Genomic DNA, 25,978 nt, shown 5'->3' with positions numbered 1-25,978 from the left:
CAGTCTACTCTAAACAGACTAATGCGTGAACCACATCTGAATCCATACCGTTATGAAACATGCTGCTTGTAAGGCTGGACAATTTTAAGATTGAGATCATAGATCGAAGAAACATTTTGGGATGATCTCGTTGATCAGCCGTGGCCTAATTAATCAACTAGATGTGGTGAAGATGCAAATTGACTAAAGTTTGTCAGATAGGCGACAGTCTCTTTAAAGGAATCAAATATTAATGGTGTTCAAGCAGTTGTGGTAAACTTTAACACTAAACATACAAATAAAATTACACAATGTGGATTAAAATACAAGATTTTTTTTTTCGAACACCAATTAGCTTAACGCTAATATACAATGGAAGATACCATTCATGCACTAATGAAAATAAACCTCAAATCACCATATTTATTTTTATAGTCACACACCCACACACAAAGGCCTCGGGAATGTTTTTATTGCAGATCTTCAAAACAGGGTTTCCCCCAGTGCTTTATAAGGCTGGCGGGCCACCAGGCTTTTATTGTCACCTGCCAGGCTAAAACAATGCATGGTTTCCCCAACATATAAAAGATTGTGGGGTACCACCACACCAAAATAAAAGCCGCCACGCCTTGTAAATTAGATGTTTTTTTTGTTTGTTTTTTTTTAGATTGAAGGGTTCAGCAGCAAACCATTCATTGTGTATTTTGGATCAGACTTTTCGGTGAAAGTGAGCGGTGGACGGTCGTCTTGGGCGGTAAGGTAAGTTTGAATTAATTTGCGCCAAGAGGCGGGGCCCAAAATAGAGCCTTATTCTATTTTCAGAGCGCCGCCGCGCTAACGTCAACAACGCGTCTAATAGACCCTACTCACATGCAGTGTTGTTAATAACGGCGTTACAATATAACGGCGTTACTAACGGCGTTATTTTTTTCAGTAGTGGGTAATCTAATTAATTACTTTTCTCTTCTTGGCAACGCCGTTACCGTTACTGAGGACGGAAAGGCATGCGTTACTATGCGTTACTGTATTGGTCGAAAAGTCTGAGGGAGACGGACTCACCGAGACGACAGAGCAGAGCAAGAAGTAGGGAGGAGGCAAGAAAGTTGTGACGCCGAGCAAACGCGATGCTAGGTAGCTCCAATAATACATGTTGTAGCCGATAGCCTACAAACTACGCCCGCATGTTATGGTAGATATGGTAGACATGGTAGATATCACACGTACTGTATAACTAGATGCAAAATGACAGACATGGCACTAAATGAGTTAGTAGACAGCCGCCATCTTAAAGCAGTATACTTTTTAGGACGGCTCTGTTGTAGAGAACCTTCCTAGCGAACCTAAGTAACTTTTTATCTAAAATACTTCTAAATCGGCAAAATCTTGACTTGAATCTATCTTTAAATGATGAAACAGTTTTAAAACTTTCATATGTCGAAAGTAGAGAGAAGGGAACTAATGCAATAATGGGAGCAATTTTAACAACTTTTAACAGTTGATTCAGGGTAAAGGGTAAATTAGGGTAAAGAATTGGGCTCGGGCCAATTGTACCAAAAACCTTCACAAAAAACTTCACATAGTGTGGCCAATGTTTTTTTTATTTTTATTTTTATTTTTTTTAATTTTTTTTTTAGGAAAAAAAAAAAGTAATCATCACCAATTACTTTGCCAAGTAACTAATTACTCTTACATTCAGGTAATTGAGTTACTAACGCAATTACTTTTTGGGAGAAGTAATTTGTAACTATAATTAATTACTTTTTTTCAGTAAGATTAACAACACTGCTCACATGACGTCACAACCATGCCTGCGCGCCATATTGTCAGTCTACTCGTCGTGTTGATGCATTACCGCTACGTAAATTTCTCCTATTATGGCGTGCTCGTTAACATTAATAATCAAAATGGTGAAGGCGTGTGTGGCAGTTGGTTGCAATAACAGAGAAAATAGACGGAGAGACTTGAAGTTCTACCGTATTCCGAGAGACCCGGAGAGGAGAGTGAGATGGACTGCTGCAATTCGACGAGAAAACTGGGCTCCAAACGATTACCACAGATTATGTAGTAGTCATTTTATATCTGGTAAGATGCATTTAATATATATTTAGAGGGTTTTGGGCTGACAACCACAATTAAGATCATTGCGAGGCTAATCGCCGAGAACATAGTTTCAAATTCAAGATGCTTATTTCTTCCACCATCATTACATTTTGAATAATATTTAGCTGGTACCAAGTGAAAGAATCTGGCCTCGTCTACGGATTATCAGTTAAACAGGTGTGTCCAAACCTTTTGCAAAGGGGGCCAGATTTAGTGTGGTAAAAATGCGGGGGGCTACCTTGGCTGATTTACATAGAACAATATATTTAAACAAATTTTGCAAGCCCTTCTGTGTGTCACATTTGCTTTATTATTATTTTTAATTCATAATTTCAACAGTCTCGTCTTTGTGGCGTTCTCTTTCGACACTCAGGCTCTTGCGAAATACTGCTGCTGTGAAATTAAACTAGCTTCAGGTTGCTATAATTTCTCGCTGCGTATCTTCCCTGTAATGTTGTCTTACATGTTAGCGTGTCTTGTTCGGTAATATCATTATCGCGTCACATCGAACTCTTTGAAAACAGCGACTGTCTCTTTGCAAATGAGGCAGACACAGTTGTTGCGTGTTTTATTGAAGAAATAGTCCAATATCCACCTATCCTTGAAGCGTCGGCCATCGCAGTCAACTTTTTTTTTAATTGATTGTCGCCATTTTAGAAAATTGGAAGTAAAGGGTCACATGGGGTAATGTTGCTTAGAGTGCTGCTCTTAAAGTTTTTCAAACTTTCGTGAGAATACGCTGATTTTGTGTGGACAAGATAGTTGTAGATATCAGGGTAGCAGATGTCAGGCAGAGAGGGCGAAGACAGCGGGTCGAAAAATATCGATTTAGGCATCAAATATGGATCTGGCGAATGGATAGACTGAAGCTTTTCCACATAACACCTTTTATGCAACGCATCCAATGAGTTTACAGCGTCTGAAAGCACCGGGGGTTCCATGAATTGCACTATAAATTGCACGACAAATTGAAACCAACGGACAATATGGCGGCCGGATACAGCGACACGTCATTCTGTGACGTTGGTGAGGGAGGCATACTTATATCTGTGCTATCAGGCTGTTTCGGCGGACGGATATACACAATCACGGCTGACAAAACCTTGATAAATGTGCTCCCCCGCCTCCCCCTAAGTTTCGCAAACTCTGGTACACTCGAAAAAATGACTCTCATACCTCTCGTTTCTAAGCTACAGTAAATAGTACCTTGATGTGTGTTTGGGAAGAAATGTAGTTGACAAACACACACAAACGCCTCGGGAATATTTTGCAGATTCTTCAAAACAAGGTTTCCCTCAGTGCTTTATAAGGCTGGCGGGCCACCAGGCTTTTATTCAGCCATGCTATAACAATGCAGGGTTTCCCTACCATATAAAAAAAAAATTGTGGTGCACCGCTACACCAAAATAAAAGCCGCCACACCTTGAAAATGAGTTTTTTTCTCTTTTTAAAACAGTTTCAAACTAGTGGCAGCCTAGTGTGAAGGGTTCAGACTTTTCAGTGAAAGTGAGTGGTGGACGGCCGTCTTGGGTGATACAGTAAGTTTGAATAAATTTGCGCCGAGAGCGGGGCCCAATATAGAGCCTTGCTCAATTTTCAAAGCACCGCCGCGCTAACGTCAACAACGCATCCAATAGCAAAGGGGGAGGCGTACTTATATCTGTGCTATCAGGCTGTTTCGGGGACGGATATACACAATCACAACTGACGAAACCTTGTTAAAAAAAATTTTTTTAAAAGCGCATTTAAGTTTCGAGAGCTCTGGGACACTCGCAAAATGAGCAAAAATGAATATATATATATATATATATAGCTCATTATATATATTATTCTAATTGTGTATCATATTGCCTCTGTAAAGCCCTTTGAGACCTCTGTTGTGATTGTGGGCTATACAAATAAAATTGAATTGAATTGAATTGAATTATTTGCACACTATTTGCCAGAAGTCATCTGAAATAGCACGTCAAATACAAATTGTTTCTTTAAACGTTTTATTTTGAACATCAGATCGGTTCTCCTGTTGCAAGCTTGTGCCTGACTACGTTGCCGCAGAGTTGGAAATCAGTAGAAAAATGCACAGAAAGGTATTTCAAGTTAATGAATGTAATTCTGATTTAAGCCTGTTAAACAACCTGAATATTGACAGTGACATAACGTTTCAGTTCTGTGTGGAATGTGTTCGAACCAAATCGTCGCGTACACGCATAGAATTTGTTGTTTGCTGATGTCGCTGGTTGTAATTTCAGCTGAGTACTTTGAAGTATATAGAAAAGATTTAAGATGTCAACGGACGAGGGTCCGTTAACAGAAGGAGTATTATAGATGTGGTAATGTAGTACATATTAGGACCAAATAAAAGAAAAAAGGACTACGAGATGTAAGTTTTTGCTTTGAAGAAAAAAAGTCGTATTATTACGTAGTTGGTAATGTAGCTGTAATCCGTTATAGTGCTGCAACGATTAATCGATTAACTCGAGTATTCGATTAGAAAAAAAGATTCGAATTAAATTTTGCTGCTTCGAGTATTCGTTTAATTAAAGTGGCGCTGTAATTGTTTATTTTGAAAGTGTTTACATTTAGCTTTATTGATTTGGGCGGATATACTGCCCTCTAGTCTCCCTCATTTCACATGGCTGAATTTTTTTTAATGCACTCGTAATTTAGTTTATAGAAATATTTAGCCGTTTTTTGTGGGAATATGTGCCTGAACCATTTAAGAGAATTTGAAAAAAAAAAAAGTTAGCATTTTATAGCATTTAAGCTAGCGGACTTTTGCTATGCATGTTAGCCAATTGTTCTTTTCCTGTACATAGATGCTCATTTATTTATTTTTTTGTATACCGTTTGAGGCTCAGCTCCTGTATTTTAATTTTTTATGTTCGTTATCTGATTACTCGATTATGACTCGATTATAACTAACTAGTTCATCGATTAATCGACTACTAAAATAATCGATAGCTGCAGCCCTAATCAGCTACGCATTTTACGTACTTGTACTGGAGCTGAGAGCTACAACATTAGCCTAGCTAATGAAATATTTCAAATAGATATTTGTTAAGGTTCTTCTTGGGAAAAATGTGAAAAATAAATTCTTATTTGTCATTAAATGAAGCAATTTCGCCGTGGTATGACATGGTGAGGCTTTCTGACTCCGATGCACCCCACCACCACAGCTTCAAAAATCCTAGGGGAAACCCTGCAATGCACAAAAGAAAATATAAAAATCACACTGAACCACATCTGGTGATAATTTTTAAAGGAATAAATAATTGAATTTAAAAAATAATAAAGGACCCTACAGGTTGCTACCAAAATTTTCCATTAGAAAAGAGCCTATGTTAAAAAAAACACATACAACGCATAGTTGATAGGCTCGCAATAATATTGTGTTGCTATATTTATTCACATAAATGTTACACTGAAATGTTCTCAAAGTATGTGTGGAAGACAGTAGTTTTTGACGCATTGTCCGCAAAAGTGCAAAGAACAAACATTGCTTCTTTTTCCATTTAGAAATAATTTGTTTTACTCTTTAATAGTTCATTATAGAAAACTGTAGATTGATTTCCTGACCCAAGTATCAATAATTGTTTCATCACCATATTGTGAGATAATCATTATCGCGCCTTGTATCGCAAATTTTATTGTATCGTGAGGTACCCTGAAGTTCCCACCCCTATTCATAATTATGCATTTTTTGTAAGACTCTCCATTTAAGTATTGTTACCAAATGGTTTATAAGAACAATTCATAGTCACAATTTCAAAAATCCTGTAAATTTAACATTTTTTTTATTTTCTCAAAAACATGGTGGTGCCACCGGTGGGCTTCTCTAACACCGGGCTTTTCTAGGGGGCAACCCTGAAAACTACCAGTTAAAGAAAAACTCAAAAAGCTAGTGAAAAAAAAATCATGAAAATAATCAAGATAGGCTAATATCGGGGGAGGAAAAAGATCTGATCTTTTTTGTGCCACATCGCCTAGCTGTACCTGCCACACATGGTGACCTTGGAAGTGGCCTCACAAAAAAAGCAGAGAGATGATAAGGATTTATGCTACAAGGCCCATCCAGGTTGATATTCGACAGATAAGGTCACTTGAGCACTAAAACATCTATTTTGGAAAAAAGACTGTGAGTCATCAGATGTCAGCAGCATACCGAGAGTCACTTGTTGCTTCCATATTTACACTGATCATAAACAAGGCAAATGAATACAAGAGGAGCTTTGTTTAGATCTTTAGACATTGCTCCGATTATGGTTGATTCCGTAATGTGCAAGTAAGCATCCGGCATTTGGCAATCCGAGGTGGCGGGTGGTTGGGATTAGATTACTGTAAGCCACAACAGCTCTCAGTAACAGGATAGATCGCTGGAAAAGGGCTGGCCCACATGCCAGATTAGAATGCCAGGCCAGTAGGCCAAGTTCACGGCTAACTGGAAGAACAATCTCAAGAACCCCTTGTGTCTTGATCGAATTTGCTTCTTAACAAAATCGGTCACCAAATCAAAGGTTTTGGCGATGGTCTGCCAAAAATAATGTTACTTTAGTGAATATAAATTTGTAACAGACTTTTGACATTATACTGTATAATAGTGGAATTGAAGTACACAATGCTAATTTGCTTCGACCGATAAATTATGCTTCCTCCCGATTCATATTTTAAGCAAAAAAGTTAGAATTAACCAGTGTTGTTACTCTTACTTAAAAAAAAAAAGTAATTAAAGTTACAAATGAATTCTCCCAAAAGGTAATTGAGTTTGTAACTCCATTACCTCAATGGAAGAGTTACTCAGCAAAGTAACTGACGCTACTTTTCGTGTTCTACACGTTATGACGTGATCCATTCAATAACGCCTTTCACATCAAATATATTTGTATTAAATTATTTAATTGAACTTTTTCATCACAAAAACATAGGTCACCCTTTTAAAAATTGTTTTTTTAAATTTCACCAATATAATGTGATGATGTAATGGTATACAAACTTAAAATTTCAAATGCCATGAGAAAGATGCCTTTTTGTTTGTCCTGACGTACTGAACCCGGAACAAACCGTGACCCCCGTGCAGAGGTACGTACTGAACCGTGACTTGTGTCTACCATCACACCCCTAATACAAAAAGATATATTTTTCATTATGCAGGTGAGACTCTGAATCTCTTCCCTCTTCTATCTTTGCTCTAGTTATTTTGATTTTTAAGAAAATCATACAAGGTTTATGGATACGTCATTCAAGAAAAGCTTAGAGCAAGTGACTATTTTTGGTAATAAAAACAAACAATTATTATATTGCAGTATCGTCAAAGACAACACCCACTTGGTGATGATAATGCATACTGAACAGGAAAACAGCTCATTATTTTCAAATTACCCACCTGAATGGCATGAACTGAATGTAAAAAAATAAATAAATAAAATAAAAATAAAAAGTTGCCCGAAAGTTTAAGATGACGCTCACCACGCTAAATGCTAAGGATAGAGAGAACTCGAATGCTATGCTAACTCTCCGAGCCACCTAGCATGGCGTTTGCAACGGTGTCACAACCCTCCCCCTCTCCCGCTCTGCTGTTTCCGTGTCTCTCAGACATCTTTCGTCAGTCATCCAAAATGTAGTAATGCACACCTTGACATCCTCAGTAACGGTAACGGCGTTGCAAAGATGGGAAAAGTAATTAATTAGATGACTCACTACTGACAAAAATAACGGTGTTATTAACAACACTGGAATTAGCCTTGAGAAATTACATCAGTTTGAGTGAGTAAAATTACTGTTATTAAAATACTTTTAATGGATGTTTCATCAATATACTAAGGTGAAATATGAATATTATACCAGTCCAATTTCCAAATACGCCAGTATGTGTCAGTCAGTCAGTCAGTCAGTCAGAAAGGAGCAGCTTGTCAATTTGTCCTCGCCTTTTTCTAGTGGTTGATCTGGCGGGCCCTTAATCAAAGCAATTAATGGAAAGGCTTCAAACATTACCAAACTGCTTTCATTGATCCAAAACGACTTCTCTTCAGTGTCAGACTTACATACAATCTTAGGGGCAGTTTACATGGCGACTCTGCGACACAAAGACGCAATGACTGAGTGGCGGACTCGCCTCGCTTGCATATGGTGCCGGCGAAGACGGAAGGCAAAGACGAAAAATTCTGAATCCTGCCTCCAAAGTGGAAGAATCCTATTGCGTGGGATCGAGGGGGGCTTCCTCGGCATGCATATCAAAGGCTCCCCTGGTGCGAGACCGCGCCGATAACGTCAGCACTCGTACACGTCACATTGCGCGTGCGCAGTGGTGTTACTAAACATTAAAAACAGCAAATATGGCAGAATGTCGGCTTTAATTTACTGTTTTAATAATATTTTTAAATTAGATATGTTGAATGTTTCCATTTTTGTGTCTTTTTAAACAAAAGAAAAATGCCATTGCTTCAAGTGGGCGAGCATATTTTTTTCCGGGCTGCGGGAGCTTGGTGGGGTCAATGTGCATCATTCTCTGTCACCCTGTAATCCTGCACTGCCCCCTAGGGCCTAGTATGAATACTTCATCATTTTCATGCGGAATTGCGACATTGTTCGAATGGAGAAGCAAAAGCAAATTTGAAATTTTTTCGTATTCTCGGAGAGTCACCATGTAAACGGCCCCTTAGTCTCCTAAAGTCCCAGAATATAATTATTTAGCGGTAGCAGAATTTCCATTGATGGTTTACTACCCTGAGGCTTTTGCTGACAAGCACTGTCTGGTCCATTCAGGTCGATTGGGTTCAGCTACAGTGCATTGTATTTTGTTTCTAAATGTAGACATTTATCAATACTATTGTATATTATTGAATGACCTCAAGTAGTGCAAATGGGTCTGTGTAATCAGAACCAAATGTTGCCCACCTGGCACCCTGGTCACCAGGAAAGGGGGATATTTCCAACTGAATGTTTTCTCGCCAAAATTATGTAACTGATTGGTGTGATTTATTGACTTGTGAATGTGTAAGGTGCTAAATAAATAAACTTGAGAACCAACCAAGTTTGGTCCTCTTGTCTTTGTATCTTAATCTTCTCATCTTCAGCGTCCTATCACAGGTTTTACCCACATAAAATGGGTAATAAAAACAGCAACATTTGAGCTTCTTAACAAGAGGCCTTTTGAGAACTTTTCTGTCAAAGCATTGTTTCGAGAGCACGAGGTGCAGATTACACAATGACAAAACTAATCCACGTACTTAATGGCCTAAAAGGGAGTGTACGAGTATGAGCAGCTCTAGCCTAGGACAACTGGGTTGAACCAGTCTGCTTTCTGCTTTCTGCTGCTGCTGGTGGTATGCTGTCTGTACAAGGTTTTTGTTCCAGACTGACAGGCTGAAATTCACTCCCTGGATCACCCTGATTGCTCACTCACACGGACAGAATTTATGGATGGTGAGAAAGCAAAAGAGGGCAGGGCTGAAAACAGACACGTACTGTATCAGGAGTGCTATAGGTTCTCACAAATTTTGGTGAAAAATAATTTTAAAGTTCCAACTGTCATCTACGTAATCACATGACCTGTCAGTGCACATCAGTAGAACTCAATTTAGCCAACACAAATGATTTAATTGTGTATACTGCTTTTTTACCCAACTTTTTAGTGATGCTGTTAATGCAAGGATGACAGTGGTGTGAAGAAGAATATTTTCCAGAATCTAATGTTAAGAAAGCCAAAGCTCTTTCAAACCGAGCTTTTACTTTGGTAGGTTGGCCTTCAACTAGTATTCAGCAGAGTTTTGTAAACAGAACAGATGTGAAATTAATGGTAAAAATTACATACTGTATGTGATTTTTAAGACCCCTCAAATTTAAGGTTAGGATTTAAGACATCACCCATATCATGATAGGATTATTGATTCTTCGGAAAATTATACATTGTATGCCGATATTATAAAGTCTGACACGGTTAGATTAGATTTGTTTCAATATTTAATACAATAATATGTACACACTTAACCCAATCATAATTCATCTAAAGCAATAAAAAATACAAAGCAATTTCGATGTGTTTATCAATTTTCTTGCTGAAATATACCAGACATTTGAATGAAAACCATTCTTTTTAACAAAACATCATATTCAAAAGAAAATATCGATAGATGTTTTGCATTTTGATTTTGATTCAATTGAGCTCAACAAATGAATACAGCGATCCAGTTCGACGTATTGTTGAACCTCTAACTAAATGAAATATCTGCTTCGGCAATCATAGTGACCGTTTGGACTGAGAAAAAAAACAATTATTCCAAATATCACTGATCTCAATCGTAAATTTTGTTTGGAGAGTCTAAAAAAGTTAAATTGGCCTCTTGGCAAGAACACACAGACTGATGGACACATTGCAAATGCAACATGACTCTCCAATTCCCTGACCGTGGAATTTCACAGAGAGAAAGATAAGAAATACTGTAAGAGCAATACTGTCTGCACTGTGAGCTTTAATTTCCCTCTCTTTCATGCTGCGTTTGGACAGCTAATCCTCTGGCTTCCCTGTCTTTGTGGATGGAGGAAGATAAGCAAGGTGCTCCCACAAAAAGAATCCACTTGTAAATGCTCTTCTTAAGGCATTATGTTACATAATCCCTTGTATGTTGTTATCATCACCATGAGTCAATTATAATTACGATGTCATCAATCCGAGCACTCATTCGGTCATTGGGATTAATGGCACAGCTCATGCGAATATAGTGTTGAGCTGAATTCAACAGTCCCATAACCTTGGTGTGCATGTGAGTGAGTGTGTGCTTGAATTTCCTCTTTGCATGTGGTGACTCTGTATTAGCTAGGCAACTGCTCTCTGGGAGGGATGCCATAGTAATCCTCAATTTGTCTCATCTCTCTCCCACTCTGTCTCTCAGCTTTCTTTCTCACATGCAGCACCTCTTGTCACTGTTTATCTCACACTCTCCATGTGGTTACCATTAGAAGAATACTGCACAGTAGTACATTACCAGGCTGTTTCCAACAACCTCTTGATTAAGTAACAGGCTTATCAGGGTTGACTTTGCAGGGACATTAGTGTCTTGTGGATATTCTACCACTGTTGTCCTTCCATAAAAAAGAGCAAACTTTAGAAACAGGTTTAATGCATTGATATTACGCAGAATTTGTGTGAGGTTTTCTTGTCAAATTCTTAGACACTTACAATGGGGCAAATAAGTATTTAGTCAACCACTAATTGTGCAAGTTCTCCCACTTGAAAATATTAGAGGCCTGTAATTGTCAACATGGTTAAACCTCAACCATGAGAGACAGCATGTGGGAAAACAAAACTGAAAATCACATTGTTTGATTTTTAAAGAATTTATTTGCAAATCATGGTGGAAAATAAGTATTTGGTCAACACCAATAGCTCATCTCAATACTTTGTTATGTACCCTTTGTTGGCAATAACGGAGGTCAAACGTTTTCTGTAACTCTTTACAAGCTTTTCACACACTGTTGCTGGTATTTTGGCCCATTCTTCCATGCAGATCTTCTCTAGAGCAGTGATGTTTTGGGGCTGTCGTTGGGCAAGACGGACTTTCAACTCCCTTCTCACCCTGTGGCATCAAAATGATAACAAGAACGGGGAGCAAAAATCCCAGAACCACATGGGGGGACCTAGTGAATGACCTACAGAGAGCTGGGACCACGGTAACAAAGGCTACTATCAGAAACACAATGCGCTGCCAGGGACTCAAATCGTGCACTGCCAGACGTGTCCCCCAGCTGAAGAAAGTACACGTCCAGGCCCGTCTGCGGTTCGCTAGAGAGCATTTGGATGACCCAGAAGAGGACTGGGAGAATGTGTTATGGTCAGATGAAACCAAAATAGAACTTTTTGGTAGAAACACAGGTTTTCTTGTTTGGAGGAAAAAGAATACTGAATTGCACCATACCCACTGTGAAGCATGGGGGTGGAAACATCATGCTTTGGGGCTGTTTTTCTGCAAAGGGACCAGGACGACTGATCTGTGTAAAGGAAAGAATGAATGAGGCCATGTATCGAGAGATTTTGAGTGAAAATCTCCTTCCATCAGCAAGGGCATTGAAGATGAGACATGGCTGGGTCTTTCAGCATGACAATGATCCCAAACACACAGCCAGGGCAACAAAGGAGTGGCTTTGTAAGAAGCATTTCAAGGTCTTGGAGTGGCCTAGCCAGTCTCCAGGTCTCAACCCCATAGAAAATCTGCGGAGGGAGTTGAAAGTCCGTGTTGCCCATCGACAGCCCCAAAACATCACTGCTCTAGAGGAGATCTGCATGGAGGAATGGGCCACAATACCAGCAACAGTGTGTGAAAAGCTTGTGAAGAGTTACAGAAAACGTTTGGCCTCCGTTATTGCCAACAAAGGGTACATAACAAAGTATTGAGATGAACTTTTGGTATAGACCAAATGCTTATTTTCCACCATGATTTGCAAATAATTTTTTAAAAAATCAAACAATGTGATTTTCTGTTTTTTTTCCCGCACATTCTGTCTCTCATGGTTGAGGTTTAACCATGTTGACAATTACAGGCCTCTCTAATATTCTCAAGTGGGAGAACTTGCACAATTGGTGGTTGACTAAATACTTTATTTGCCCCACTGTATGTCTGCTGTCTTTCTTCTCTTATGAACAAATGACGGCTGGATAACAAGTTTCATGTCCTCACAATTCAAGTATCAGGTAAATAGTTTTCTGTACCAGTGACAGAGTAGAAACAACCCCGATGGTCAAAGGGGCCAGTTGTCAGTCCGAAGACTAAAGTGATCTGAATTATAAGAACCAAACACAAAGACAGCAGTCAATTGAGAGGGTAAGGCACAACACTGCTTTCTATTGTACTTACTATTCTCCTCCACAAGAATGTCTCCCACTAGTAATATTAACTTCGCGTTACAATGATCTCTATTTCGCCCCAACTCTCATTTCCATTTCCATCCACTCTTTCATTACATTAGATAGGAACAACGTCGCATGCTGAAAGTGGACCAAATGTTTTATTCATTATGAGTCCTGTTTGTATATATACACACGCTGAATACCATAAACTGAATGAATAAATCCTACCACAAACAGTGCTACGCCCACCTTTTATTATTCATAATAATAAGATGGTAATGGTCCTCTTTAATACTCAGCTTGTTCGGATGTAAAATGTTCAAGGGAAGAACTCCTTTAATTTCATGCTTACAGAGACCCATTTCAAAAAATTAGAATATTATGGAAAAGTTTATTTCCATAATTACATTAAAAAAAAGTCAACATTTTCTAGCTTTTCTCGTTTGTAGAAAAATAATCAAATTATTCAGTTTTACTCTAACTTGAAGGTCTTTTGGACAGATTTTAGCTGAAAGTATTCTTTTCAAACACACATCCAAAAATAATTCTTTTGGAACCCATCATCTGATCTTTAAACTTCTTGGTACTCATCTATCCTCTCACAAACAGCCATATTAGAAAATATTGTTGTCACATTACTCAGTAACAGTGGGAAGGCTAGGCTAAAGTTCCGACTCGCCAGACAAAGATCTTAAGTCTCTTGGGCGACATCTATGATGTCACCATACTTCAAAGACACCAATTACTACTTTCCCATTAGCCAGAGCTTTGGTGCACACCTGTGGTATCTTAGAATGTATAGATTATGGAAAGGGGACACATATTTCAGTTTCCACAGAGGAAAAACCATGCATGCGTAAATGGCGAACTAGTGAAAGTTCCCAACATGAAAGAAAAACAAAAAAGGAAAAGAAAAAGAGAAATATTTATACCTGAAGTTCACACCAAGCCACCTCCACCCAGGTCTCGGTGTCCAGGCCTTTGTAAACAGTCTTGAACGCTCCTCTGCCCAGTTCAATGTCAAATTTAAGGAACCTGCCCCCAGGAGAAGTGGCTACAGCTTTCATCTCTGCCTCCTCCTCCTGTTCACGTTCCCTCTCTTTTCCCTTTTGAGTGGGTGAAGAAGGTGGCCCATCCTTCACCTCTTGTTCACTGGGCTCTGATGGGTCCTGGCGCAGGGCAGTGCAGGATACAGTTCCTTGCTGCGTGACATTGCTGGTGAAGACTGGGTCAAAAGATCGCAGCTCCAGGTGGGGGGCACTGTGTGGCGCTTCTGGGAGAACTACATCATCTTCCTCCTCACAAACCTCGACACTTTTCCTGAAGAAGCGCTTCTCCCGCCGCTGACATTTCTGTCCTGTGTCAACTGGCAAAGCCGGTGTTGAGAAGAATATCTGAGGTGTGACTAAGGCCACAGCATTCTCTTTAGGAGCTTCTCCTGCTCCTCTAAACTCTTCTCCTGTCCCTCTCCTTCCGCAAGCCTGAGATTGGAGGAGATTGGAGGGGGTCCTGCATGTCCTCTCTGTCTGCGTGTTGGCATCACCCTCTTTGTCGAGGTCCGTCTCTCTCTGCCCATCAGGTTTCTCCGAGGAGTCCTCTGTGCCTGTGGGCTCTCCTGGGTCAGTAGCCATGGAGATTGGAGTTCCCAGTCTGACAATACCTCCTTCTCCGCTTTTCTCTTCTGACAGTCCCCGTCTCTGCCTTTCAGCTTTCCAGGTCCTCCAGACTTTCGTCACCCGTGACTCAACCTAGTGACCTTCAGCCACTCTGCTTCTTCCCTCATTCATTTCTTCAGCAGTGAAATCACAGGAGAATAGTTTATGTCCTCGCTTTCCTGTGCAGCATCCTCAACATTTTCTTCACAATCCACTCGAGGCCACCATTAAGCCAAGTAAAGCTCACGCCTTTGAGGCCTTATTTACACATTCGTATTTCCACACGTCTGATGGGAGGAGTGCAGTCTTCCTTCCAGCAAAAGTCTCCAACTAAAGCCTGCAAGACAAACACAACAGATATTTTGAGGCTGAGAAGGAAAACAATAAAATTGAGGCCTTCTTCACATCTGAGATCATTCCAACCTTAACATTAAAATTACACTCGAAACCAGTACATGACCATTAAATGGTAAATGGTGTTATACTTATATAGCGCTTTTCCACCTTTCAAGGCGCTCAAAGCGCTTTACACTATCTCGCCATCCACCTACTGGTGACGCAGCACCAGGAGCAACGTGGGGTTCAGTATCTTGCTCAAGGACACTTAGGCGAGTTCATCAGGGCGGAGAATTGAACCCACAACCTCTGGGTTGGGGGACAACTACTCTAACCACCATTACATGTTTAGGTGGCTTCTAACCGTTTAAACTCTCGTGTCTTAGGTGCCGTGCAAAATAATCTTGTTACTGGCCTCAGTTTAAAACCTGCTTGCATGCTAGTGTTTACATTATTTCAACATATGTACATTGTCATGACAGCAGTAGGACACACAATTAAATACATAAAAAAATAAAATAAAATAAAAAAAAAACATTGTTTCACAAAGTACATACCTTGCAAAAGTATTCGGCCCCCTTGAACCTTGCGCCACATTTCAGGCTTCAAACATAAAGATATAAAATTTAAATTTTTTGTCAAGAATCAACAACAAGTGGGACACAGTCGTGAAGTGGAACAAAATTTATTGGATGATTTAAACTTTTTTAACAATTAAAAAACTGAAAAGTGGGGCGTGCAATATTATTCGGCCCCCTTGCGTTAATACTTTGTAGCGCCACCTTTTGCTTCAATTACAGCTGCAAGTCGCTTGGGGTATGTTTCTATCAGTTTTGCACATCGAGAGACTGACATTCTTGCCCATTCTTCCTTGCAAAACAGCTCGAGCTCAGTGAGGTTGGATGGAGAGTGTTTGTGAACAGCAGTCTTCAGCTCTTTCCACAGATTCTCGATTGGATTCAGGTCTGGACTTTGACTTGGCCATTCTAACACCTGGATACGTTTATTTTTGAACCATTCCATTGTAGATTTGGCTTTATGTTTTGGATCATTGTCCTGTTGGAAGATGAATCTCCGTTCTTGTGCAGATACCAACAGGTTTTCTTCCAGAATGTTCCTGTATTTGGCTGCATCCATCTTCCCGTCAATTTTAACCATCTTCCCTGTCCCTGCTGAAGAAAAGCAGGCCCAAACCATGATGCTGCCACCACCATGTTTGACAGTGGGGATGGTGTGTTCAGGGTGATGAGCTGTGTTGCTTTTACGCCAAACATATCGTTTTGCATTGTGGCCAAAAAGTTCAATTTTGGTTTCATCTGACCAGAGCACCTTCTTCCACATGTTTGGTGTGTCTCCCAGGTGGCTTGTGGCAAACTTTAAACGAGACTTTTTATGGATATCTTTGAGAAATGGCTTTCTTCTTGCCACTCTTCCATAAAGGCCAGATTTGTGCAGTGTACGACTGATTGTTGTCCTATGGACAGACTCTCCCACCTCAGCTGTAGATCTCTGCAGTTCATCCAGAGTGATCATGGGCCCCTTGGCTGCATCTCTGATCAGTTTTCTCCTTGTTTGAGAAGAAAGTTTGGAAGGACGGCCGGGTCTTGGTAGATTTGCAGTGGTCTGATGCTCCTTCCATTTCAATATGATGGCTTGCACAGTGCTCCTTGAGATGTTTAAAGCTTGGGAAATCTTTTTGTATCCAAATCCGGCTTTAAACTTCTCCACAACAGTATCTCGGACCTGCCTGGTGTGTTCCTTGGTTTTCATAATGCTCTCTGCACTTTAAACAGAACCCTGAGACTATCACAGAGCAGGTGCATTTATACGGAGACTTGATTACACACAGGTGGATTCTATTTATCATCATCGGTCATTTAGGACAACATTGGATCATTCAGAGATCCTCACTGAACTTCTGGAGTGAGTTTGCTGCACTGAAAGTAAAGGGGCCGAATAATATTGCACGCCCCACTTTTCAGTTTTTTATTTGTTAAAAAAAAGTTTAAATTATCCAATAAATGTTGTTGCACTTCACGATTGTGTCCCACTTGTTTTTGATTCTTGACAAAAAAATTAAATTTCATATCTTTATGTTTGAAGCCTGAAACGTGGCGAAAGGTTGTAAGATTCAAGGGGGGCGAATACTTTTGCAAGGCACTGTACTGTATTGCTTGGGACTCCTAGACATTTACAAGTGAGAAGAACATATATTTGTTTGATTTGTTGTGCTGCATAGACATTTAATGGTTAAACTATAGCTAGAGTAGGGTAGTAGTAGGGTTGTTTTGAATTGGTCATATTAGTTGTTGAAGCTTATTTTTGTGCCTTTAGCTGTGATTGCACTGTACGACCTAATCTAAAAACATTTAAGAAATGTTACAGTTCTGATTTTAATATTTACGAACATTGTGACACTATCTAGTAGAATTCTGTGAATACAGATTTGGAATAATAGTTTACCCACAATACCATCTTTTTAAAAAAAATAAAAAATACAGTCTATTTAAATCAAATTTTTAAAAAAACAAAAAGGTTGGTACCATAACTTTAGAATAGATGTTGTTCCACACACAAAGATGGTTGCGCAAACAATCCGAATATGCAAATTATGAATTTCTTAGAACTACGATAATGGAGAAAGTAATGTTAAATAATGTTTTAACACAAAACATTACAATTGACGAAATGACAAGTAGCTAAGAAAATAACATACTCTTTTTCTGGAAAGGAAATATTTCAGTACCTCTGCAATATGTCTGTCTTTCTCCATCTGAGACTCAGAGAAAAATGGCTTCACCTCCGCGGTCTATCAAAGCGTGTATTGGTCATTGAGAGTAGCGGTATGCCAATATGCTGCTGGCCAAAAGTATTGGTACCCCTGTAATTCTGTCAGATAATGCTCAATTTCTCCCAGAAAATGATTGCGATTACCAATGCTTTGGTAATAATATCTTCATTTATTTCGCTTGCAGTGAGAAAACACAAAAGAGAAAAAAGAAATTAAATTGTTATCATTTTACACAAAACCTCAAAAATGGGCCGGACAAAAGTATTGGCACCCTAAGCCTAATACTTAGCACAACCTTTAGACAAAATAACTGTGAACAACTGCTTCCGGTATCCATCAATTAGTTTCTTACAATGCTCTGCTGAAATTTTAGACCATTCTTCTTTGGCCAACTGCTCCAGGTCTCTGAGACTGAAGGGTGCCTTTTCCAAACTGCCATTTTCAGATCCCTCCACAGGTGTTCTATGAGATTCAGGTCTGGACTTATTGCTGGCCACTTTAGAAGTCACCAGTGCTTTTTCTCAAACCATTTTCTAGTGCTTTTTGAAGTGTGTTTTGGGTCATTATCCGGCTGGAAGACCCATGACCTCTGAGAGAGACCCAGCTTTCTCACACTGGGCCCTACATTATGCTGCAAAATTTGTTGGTAGTCTTCAGACTTTATAATGCCATGCACACAGTCAAGCAGTCCAGTGCCAGAGGTAGCAAAGCAACCCCAAAACATCAGGGAACCTCCGCCATGTTTGACTGTGTTCTTTTTTTTTTTTTTTGAAGGCCTCGTTTTTTCCCTGTAAACTCTATGTTGATGCCTTTCCCAAAAAGCTCTACTTTTGTCTCATCTGACCAGAGAACATTCTTCCAAAATGTTTTTTTGCTTTCTCAGGTAAGTTTTGGTAACTCTAGCCAGGCTTTTTTATGTCTCCGGGTCAGAAGTGGGGTCTTCCTGGGTATCCTACCATAGAGTCCCTTTGCCTTCAGACGCCAATAGATAGTACAAGTTGACACAGTTGCACCCTAGGACTGCAGGAAAGCTTGAACTTGTTTGGATGTTCGTCAAGCTTCTTAATCCACCATTCGCACAATCTTTCGTTAAAATCTCTCCTCAATTTTTCTTTTCCGTCCACATCTAGGGAGGTTAGCCACAGTGCCATGGGCTTTACACTTATTAATGACACTGCACACGGTAGACACAGGAACATTCAGGTCTTTGGAGATGGACTTGTAGCCTTAAGATTGCCCATGCTTCCTCACAATTTTGCTTCTCAAGTCCTCAGACAGTTCTTTTGGTCTTCATTCATTCATACATTCATTGATTATTGATGCACCCCCACCCCCACCCCGCTTTTAATGTTCCGTACATTAGTTCCAAAATTGTTCACAAATCCTCTTAGGCTACACCAAACTACTATTTCAGTATCAAGTTAACAGTTAAAAACAGTAAATATAATACTAAAGTCCCCATTCTGTATCCGCAGCTTTAAACTACATTCAATTAATTTAATGTTGTTAATCAATCGTTAAAGTTGTTGAAATTGCTCCCATTATTCCATAATTTCCTTTCGGTCTACTTTCGACATGTCAAAGTTTTAAAACTGTTTCATCATTTAAAGATAGATTCAAGTCAAGATTTTGCCGAATTAGGAGTATTTTAGATAAAAAAGTTCATTAGGTTCGCCACAACAGAGCCTTCTAGAGAAGTCTACTGCTTTAAAATGGCGGCTGTTTACTAACGCCGGCAAGTCTGTCATTTCGCATCTAGTTCTCTATACATGTTCTAACGCTGTCGTCGTCTGTCATTTCGCATCTAGTTCTAAATATATGTGATATGAACTGTAGCATTACATGGCCGTATGTTTGTAGCAACTCGCAACTGGGCAACGTTTGTAGCGGCTGTCGGCCGCAGTCAGGTATTATTCTTTTTTTTTTTTTTTTTAATCTAGCGGCATGAGTAGAACATGATATCTACTCTCGGTCAGTTCCTCATTGCGTACCGAAGACCGCGCTGACTGTGTTTTAGTTCCGCTTTACCTGGTATAATTCATTAATAGGAATTTGGATGTTTGTGAAACGTTGTCAAATCTTCCACGGCCGAATCGCGAATAATCTAAGAATCAGGAAATTTCGCACGCCTCTCGTATCAACTCACGTTTCCCACTCTACATATATTACTTGACAACCAAACATGTGGGTCAGTAAATGGCCGCTGCTATGAGGTAGTCCTGTCTCAGGTTGCAGCACTTCCAAGTTCACCAATGCATCCGCAAGGATCACATTCATGAAATGTGTTTTTGGCTAGCATGAAAGGGCAGTGAGCAAGGCTGCAGACTACAGTATTTCTTCAATTAAAAAGCACAGACTTGGACGTGTGTCTTTGAAACTACTAACACAATTGGCTGATGTAAGACCAAATGCCTCAAGGATTCTCAAGTACAAGAAAGACTTCCAGCTATGCTGCATTCCAAGATGTTGGGGGAATCTATATTTAGCTTTGAACAGGTGGCCATGTTGTAAAATGATTACACATTGCAAAACAACAAAATATAGACGAACGACTTTTGTCAAAGCATCTGCATGATGAGATCTACTACAGGGCATAATTTAAATGGAAGTGCCTTTGTTGTTAAGTGTCTGCCTATCTATGAAGTGTGAAATTACTCAGCAAACTAAATCTTTTATGAGCTTTCCACCTCCAAAAATGCTGTTCTGAATAATTCCAGGAAGTGAACTGACAGTGGGGTAAATTGGTGATGTACAGTATTTTAAATGTCAGAAAATGTCAACAAACAAAAGTCCACTTGCCTTGATTTAACCTTTGCCAAATGTCAGAAACCTCTCATTAAGATAAGACACCTGGGAACAGTTTGGGAATGGGAATTGTTGTTATGATCAGAGGTGAAAGCGTTCCGGAACGCTGTTACAGTAAAAGATTCGGGGCCGGAACGGAGGGGTACGGTGCTTTGATCCCGAAAATATGACACCAACTGTCAAAACTCCATGTTGAAAAAAAAACTGCCAGGCTGCCACACACACATCTCCAAGAACAAATAGGGAGATTTACGTATGTTAGATTTACATACAAAAGTGTTAACAACAAGCGTAATAAAGAGCTTGTGTAGCGTAATCCATTCCCACCAATATTCATTATTTATTTATTCCACGTAGTTCCCAGCGTCTAAGTCAGTATCTGAGTCTTACAAGTCGCATCGATGTGCATATGCGTGCAACAATGAACAAACATCCCTGGACTCTGCTGTCCACTCAATTGGCTGACATTCTGACATGTGATCAACATGGATAGTTAGCAGTGACTAGTTGAAATGCATGTTTTTTGGGGGGGGGGAGAACAAATAGAGGGAGGGGCAAGCTTGTTGAATTAATGCAATATAAAAGGGCAATGCAACGGAAAATTGATTAAACAGGCTTATTTTTAGTGATGCACGATAATACATTTTTCAACTGATAACGATAACCGATAATTTCCTCCTCATTCCAACCGATAACCGATAATGTCAAGCCGATAATTCTATTAAAAGATTTATGTAAAATTTTAAAGTATACACAAAAGAAAATATTACTGTGCAAAAATATAATTTATTGCTCTTTTTTTCAACATAAAATATGAAGTATTCAATTCCAACATCTAAATAATGACAGATTGTCTGACATCGTGTAATGGTAAACTTTTGGCTACAATTACTTAGAGTAAATACCTAAGTTGCACAAAAATGCTTTTAAAAGTAAGCCAAAAGTAACATATATACCATTAATACACTGCAAAACACACCTCCTTAAAACTACTCAGTTCTAAGTGTAAATGTATTGGAAATAAGTGAAATTATCTGCCAGCGCTTCAAGTGTATTTCTCTCAGATTTCTTGGAAGAAAAATAGCTAGCTGAAAATAATCTTAACAGCCTTATTTTAAGCAATACATTATTATACTTAATCCTAAAAAAAAAAAACTTGAAGAAAAGATTTTGAATAATATTTGTGGCTACAGAATGTTATTGTTATTTCATTACAACAGGGATGTGCATATTTAAATTGATAAGTGTTAATAAGTGCCAATAAGTTTTGATTATCTACTGTGACTGTAATTGAGCAGACAAATAAGTTAAATGAATTTGAAAAGTTATTGCTAATGTTATATGCTTTATTGCGCACTGTGAAAATGATTAACTCGAAGAGCGAGATGTCATTTACCAATTCTGCAGCGCTTTGTTTACATTTGCGGCACTCACGACATGTGCTTTACAGCAGCTAAACTGATACACGGCAGTCCTATTTGGATGGAGTTGGAGCTCGCATCTCCGTGCGTGTTTTGTGCCTGAGTTTTGTTAAGCCGAAAATAAAGGCAGCGTTACAAAGTCATCTGACCGCTCGTCATTTTACATACTGAATGCATTATTGACTGGCTGACTTCGTTTTCTCCATGTTTAAATTATCATCGAACCACTGTGCCGTCATGATAAGCTTGCTTACTGGACATCACTTTTCCAAATATCCGTGGTGAAAATGTGATTGGCATGTTTTTCATGAAGAATGGTGGTCGTAGGGCTTTGGCTCTCGGGTCATTTCGGTAAAAAAAAAATCGTGTCTCGTCTCGGCGGCGGCGGCTACGTTCGTACCGAATAATCCGCCCGCACCGGCCTGTTCGCCGCGGCGTAATCAGGGCCTGGCTCTGCTCGCACGCTGTGGGGGAACGCTCGAGAAACCGGGGTGTTCGCCGGAGGCCCTGAAGCCGGGGAACCGGGCTCTGCCCGCCCCGCGGCGGCCTGCCGGACCGGCCAGAGCGGCGGGCTCCGTCGGAAGACGGCTACTTGCAGACTATCAGTCTCCAGTCATGCCGGTGTTTAGCCTTAGATGCGAGTTTACCACCCACCTTGGGCTGCTTTCCCAAACAACCCGACTCTGTATTGTCACAAGCCCCGTAGTTTAGCTTGTGTTTACAATAGCTTTAGCATTCCCGCTAGCAGCAGCCTCGTATTCATTCCAAAAATCTCTGTGATGCAGTTTTAGATGAATGCTGGGTTAGTGGTTTTGAATGAGGATGCTTTCTTTCGGCCTCGTGGAACTTCTGCGGTACATGTTTCGCAGATGGCGAGAGCGTCGTTTTTTTAGTAAGAGCTACCATAATATTCAACTATTTCTTGTCGTGTAATTCCGCCTCCTCAACCCCTCCTCTCTCAGGGGCTTCAGAGAGGGAAGGGGTTGAGGAAGCGGCGTGCTGAATTCTTCGGTTGTGCACATTTGGAGGCTAAATCAAGTATATAATTATCGGATTGCATTATCGGTTGAATTTTTTTATTATCTGGATTATCTGTGTGACGTCATAATTGCCATTATCGGCCGATAATTATCGGCGACCGATATTATCGTGTATCTTTACTTTTTTTATTTATTTGCGCTGACTAGGAGGTTAAGAACATCTTCCATGTTAATGGAACTTTTGTCTTATTTTTGTCCATTTATGTTAGGCTACCTATTTATTTCTCTTTATAATTTTTTTAAAAAGTCAATATTTGCATTATCTTCAAAATATATTCCATTTCACTATGCGTAAAATAAGTTATTTGTACTTATTTTTGTTAAGGTATATTACTTATAGCTTTATTTGCCCCTCCAAAAGTGTTTACATTATCTTCAATTTTAATGTAAATCCTATGTTCTAATATTAATATAATATAATGTTAAAATTGCGGTTTTGCATTTAGATTTGAGAATATGAGGGAAAATAATTAAATGGAATTTTAAATGTAATTTTGCAAATTAGTGTAAAATACCATTTTGAATGAAATCCGTTTCTCATTTATGCCTTGTTCCAGTGTAATGCAGTAGCCTGATGCATGTGTAAATCCCATCGTCTTTTATTGTGCATTATACAGTATGTATAACTATGCCAAAAGCAATTTTTGCTCCGTGCCAACCTTTATGTCAGGGAGTTCCTGATATTCTGGCCACTTTCACCCCTGGTTATGATTACAAATGTCTTTTAACAGCTGTGAAAAATAAATACAAAAATGCTTTAAAAAGTCAATATTGAGCACACCCATTTTACAACTAGCAAAAAGTTCCTTTATTGAGGTGTGAACAGGAAGTGTGTTCTAAAGGGTATTTAAATCGGATAAGATACACATCCTGACTTTAGGGTTCAAGCAGGATGTGATGATTATTACAGTTGAAAACAACAAGTGATAAAAATGGCAAATTGCCCTGTAGGCAGGCGCTCATTGACTACAGCTGAATATCCTTAGGGCAAGGAGTTCCCATGAAATCTACATGCCGTACAGCGCTATCACAGAACATCTAACTAGCCCAACCCATCACTGCGTCTTCCGTTTTTGTTAATTTTTCAACTGTCTTTCGCTAGTGAGTAGGATTACAGACATACAGGCCTACAGCCTGTAAAATATAACTTGTGGAGAGGTGCTGTACACGAAAGTAGAATACATGTGGATCTAGGAATTGCCTTTCTTCACATAGAGCCCTTTTTATTTATACCCTTAGTGAATAATGCAATAATTTAAAAAAAGAACTTTTACGGGTCAGATGCAGTTTTATTCTAAATCGGTGGAAGCTATGAAGTAAAAACAGTATTGAAGAATTTCACTGTCACATGGACTTGACGTCTTTTTCGGCTCAACGACAACATCCTGCGATTTTGGATGTAAACCAGCATCTTTTAGAAATTGAACTTACCTAAATATACATGTGGGGAAAAAAGTTGAACTTAAAACGACAGTCGACCAATCATATGTCCTCGAGACCATTGTTAAGGAGCAAGCTCTGTCAAGATTTAGGATGCCCCATTGCCTAATTGATTCATTTGGTGGTTTTGCGATCGCCAACTTTCATAAAACTTTACGGAAGAAGAAGAAAAGGCTCAACAAGCTACGGACATCCAAATGGTGAAGCGATGTGCCTGACACGAGGTACCACAGGATTAAAAATGCGGTAATTTTCCTTCCAAAATCAGACAAAAAGACTGGAGTCCAATGGATTATGAAGTCTGGACATACAGCACACCCAGCTAAGCGTGTTCTCTTAAGGTACGATGAATATAACGCCAAAGGCTAACTATCGAGCTGTCTCACCAAAATGCTTTAGTAGAGGCAAGAATATTCATTAAACTGGATATCCAAGTTGTAGTTACTGTTATCAAATATTATCTTACAAAAAATCATGACTTAATGATGATTTATAACTTATTTTACCAAAAAAAAAAAAAAAAAAAAATTATATCTTACGAGCATTTCATTGCTATAATGTCTACAACACTACAAAAGTGTGGCTATTTCATTATTATGGTAGCTCGTTAGTTAACTTCATATCTTCGTTTGCAGTGCATTGTTTGAGTGCGCTAACATTAAAGCAATACTTCGTTCTTTAAGTAAACAGCTCCATAATAAGCGCCTCCAACCCATTTTGTATTTATTTTTCATTAAACATTTTGTGAACATACAATTTAGTATCCCAACCTTTTGCTTGGCTGTAAAAGTCTAACCTGTATGTTTTTGACTCAATAGCTTGTTACAATTTAAAAAATATTTTTAATATAGCCATCCGCTGTATATCGTAAACCCTTTTGCATCAATCTGGACAATGTTGCAAAGGTATTGCTCCAAAATAAATCACTTAAAACTGCCCATTATATGTCTCCTTGCAATGTCGGTGTAGGTATTGATCCTGTATGCTCTTTGCCTCGATAGCTTGTTACAATTCTTTTATATTTTCAGTATAACCATCCACTGCATTTTGGAAACCCTTTTGCCTCAATCTGGAGGATGTTGCACTGGTTTTGCGGAAAAAGAAATCACTTAAAACTATTGATGCACTGATACCGATGTCAGTATCGGGGGGTGGGGGGTGTGCAAAAAGGTATCGGTATCGGCGAGTACCAACAAACAGTGCGCCAATACCATTTACCGGTAAACACTGAACTTACTGAAGGCAGCTTTTTCTCTCCTGACAGTCATTGCAAACACTGAACGCAGTTTTTTTTTTCCTGAAAGTCACTCTACTCTGTGTTGTGTTCCACTTTGCATGCCGGGCAGCTTTTTCACATGTAGGAAAAACAAACTACGAGGGTAAAATGTCGCCGGTCTGGACATACAGTGTATCACAAAAGTGAGTACACCCCTCGCATTTCTGCAGATATTTAAGTATATCTTTTCATGGGACAACACTGACAAAATGACACTTTGACACAATGGAAAGTAGTCTGTGTGCAGCTTATATAATAGAGTTAATTTATTTTCCCATCAAAATAACTCAAAATATAG

The 25,978-nt window shown here is 39.3% G+C and overlaps 1 protein-coding gene across 4 annotated transcripts in view; it reads right to left on the bottom strand.

Moving 5' to 3' along the window:
* The window catches only part of wnk3 (WNK lysine deficient protein kinase 3), a 72,693-nt gene that overhangs the window by 32,340 nt on the left and 14,375 nt on the right, over positions 1–25,978 (bottom strand). For all 4 annotated transcript variants that reach the window (XM_057825478.1, XM_057825471.1, XM_057825488.1 and 1 more), the window contains exon 2: positions 13,849–14,908. In XM_057825478.1, coding sequence (XP_057681461.1) covers positions 13,849–14,547 — 699 coding nt within the window. In that variant the 5' untranslated portion in view covers positions 14,548–14,908. The remainder of the gene's footprint in view (positions 1–13,848; positions 14,909–25,978) is intronic.

The sequence above is a fragment of the Corythoichthys intestinalis genome, chromosome 2 (genome assembly GCF_030265065.1).
Source record: "Corythoichthys intestinalis isolate RoL2023-P3 chromosome 2, ASM3026506v1, whole genome shotgun sequence".
Classification (NCBI taxonomy): Eukaryota; Metazoa; Chordata; class Actinopteri; order Syngnathiformes; family Syngnathidae; genus Corythoichthys; species Corythoichthys intestinalis.
This window is presented reverse-complemented; position numbering and strand designations above follow the sequence as displayed.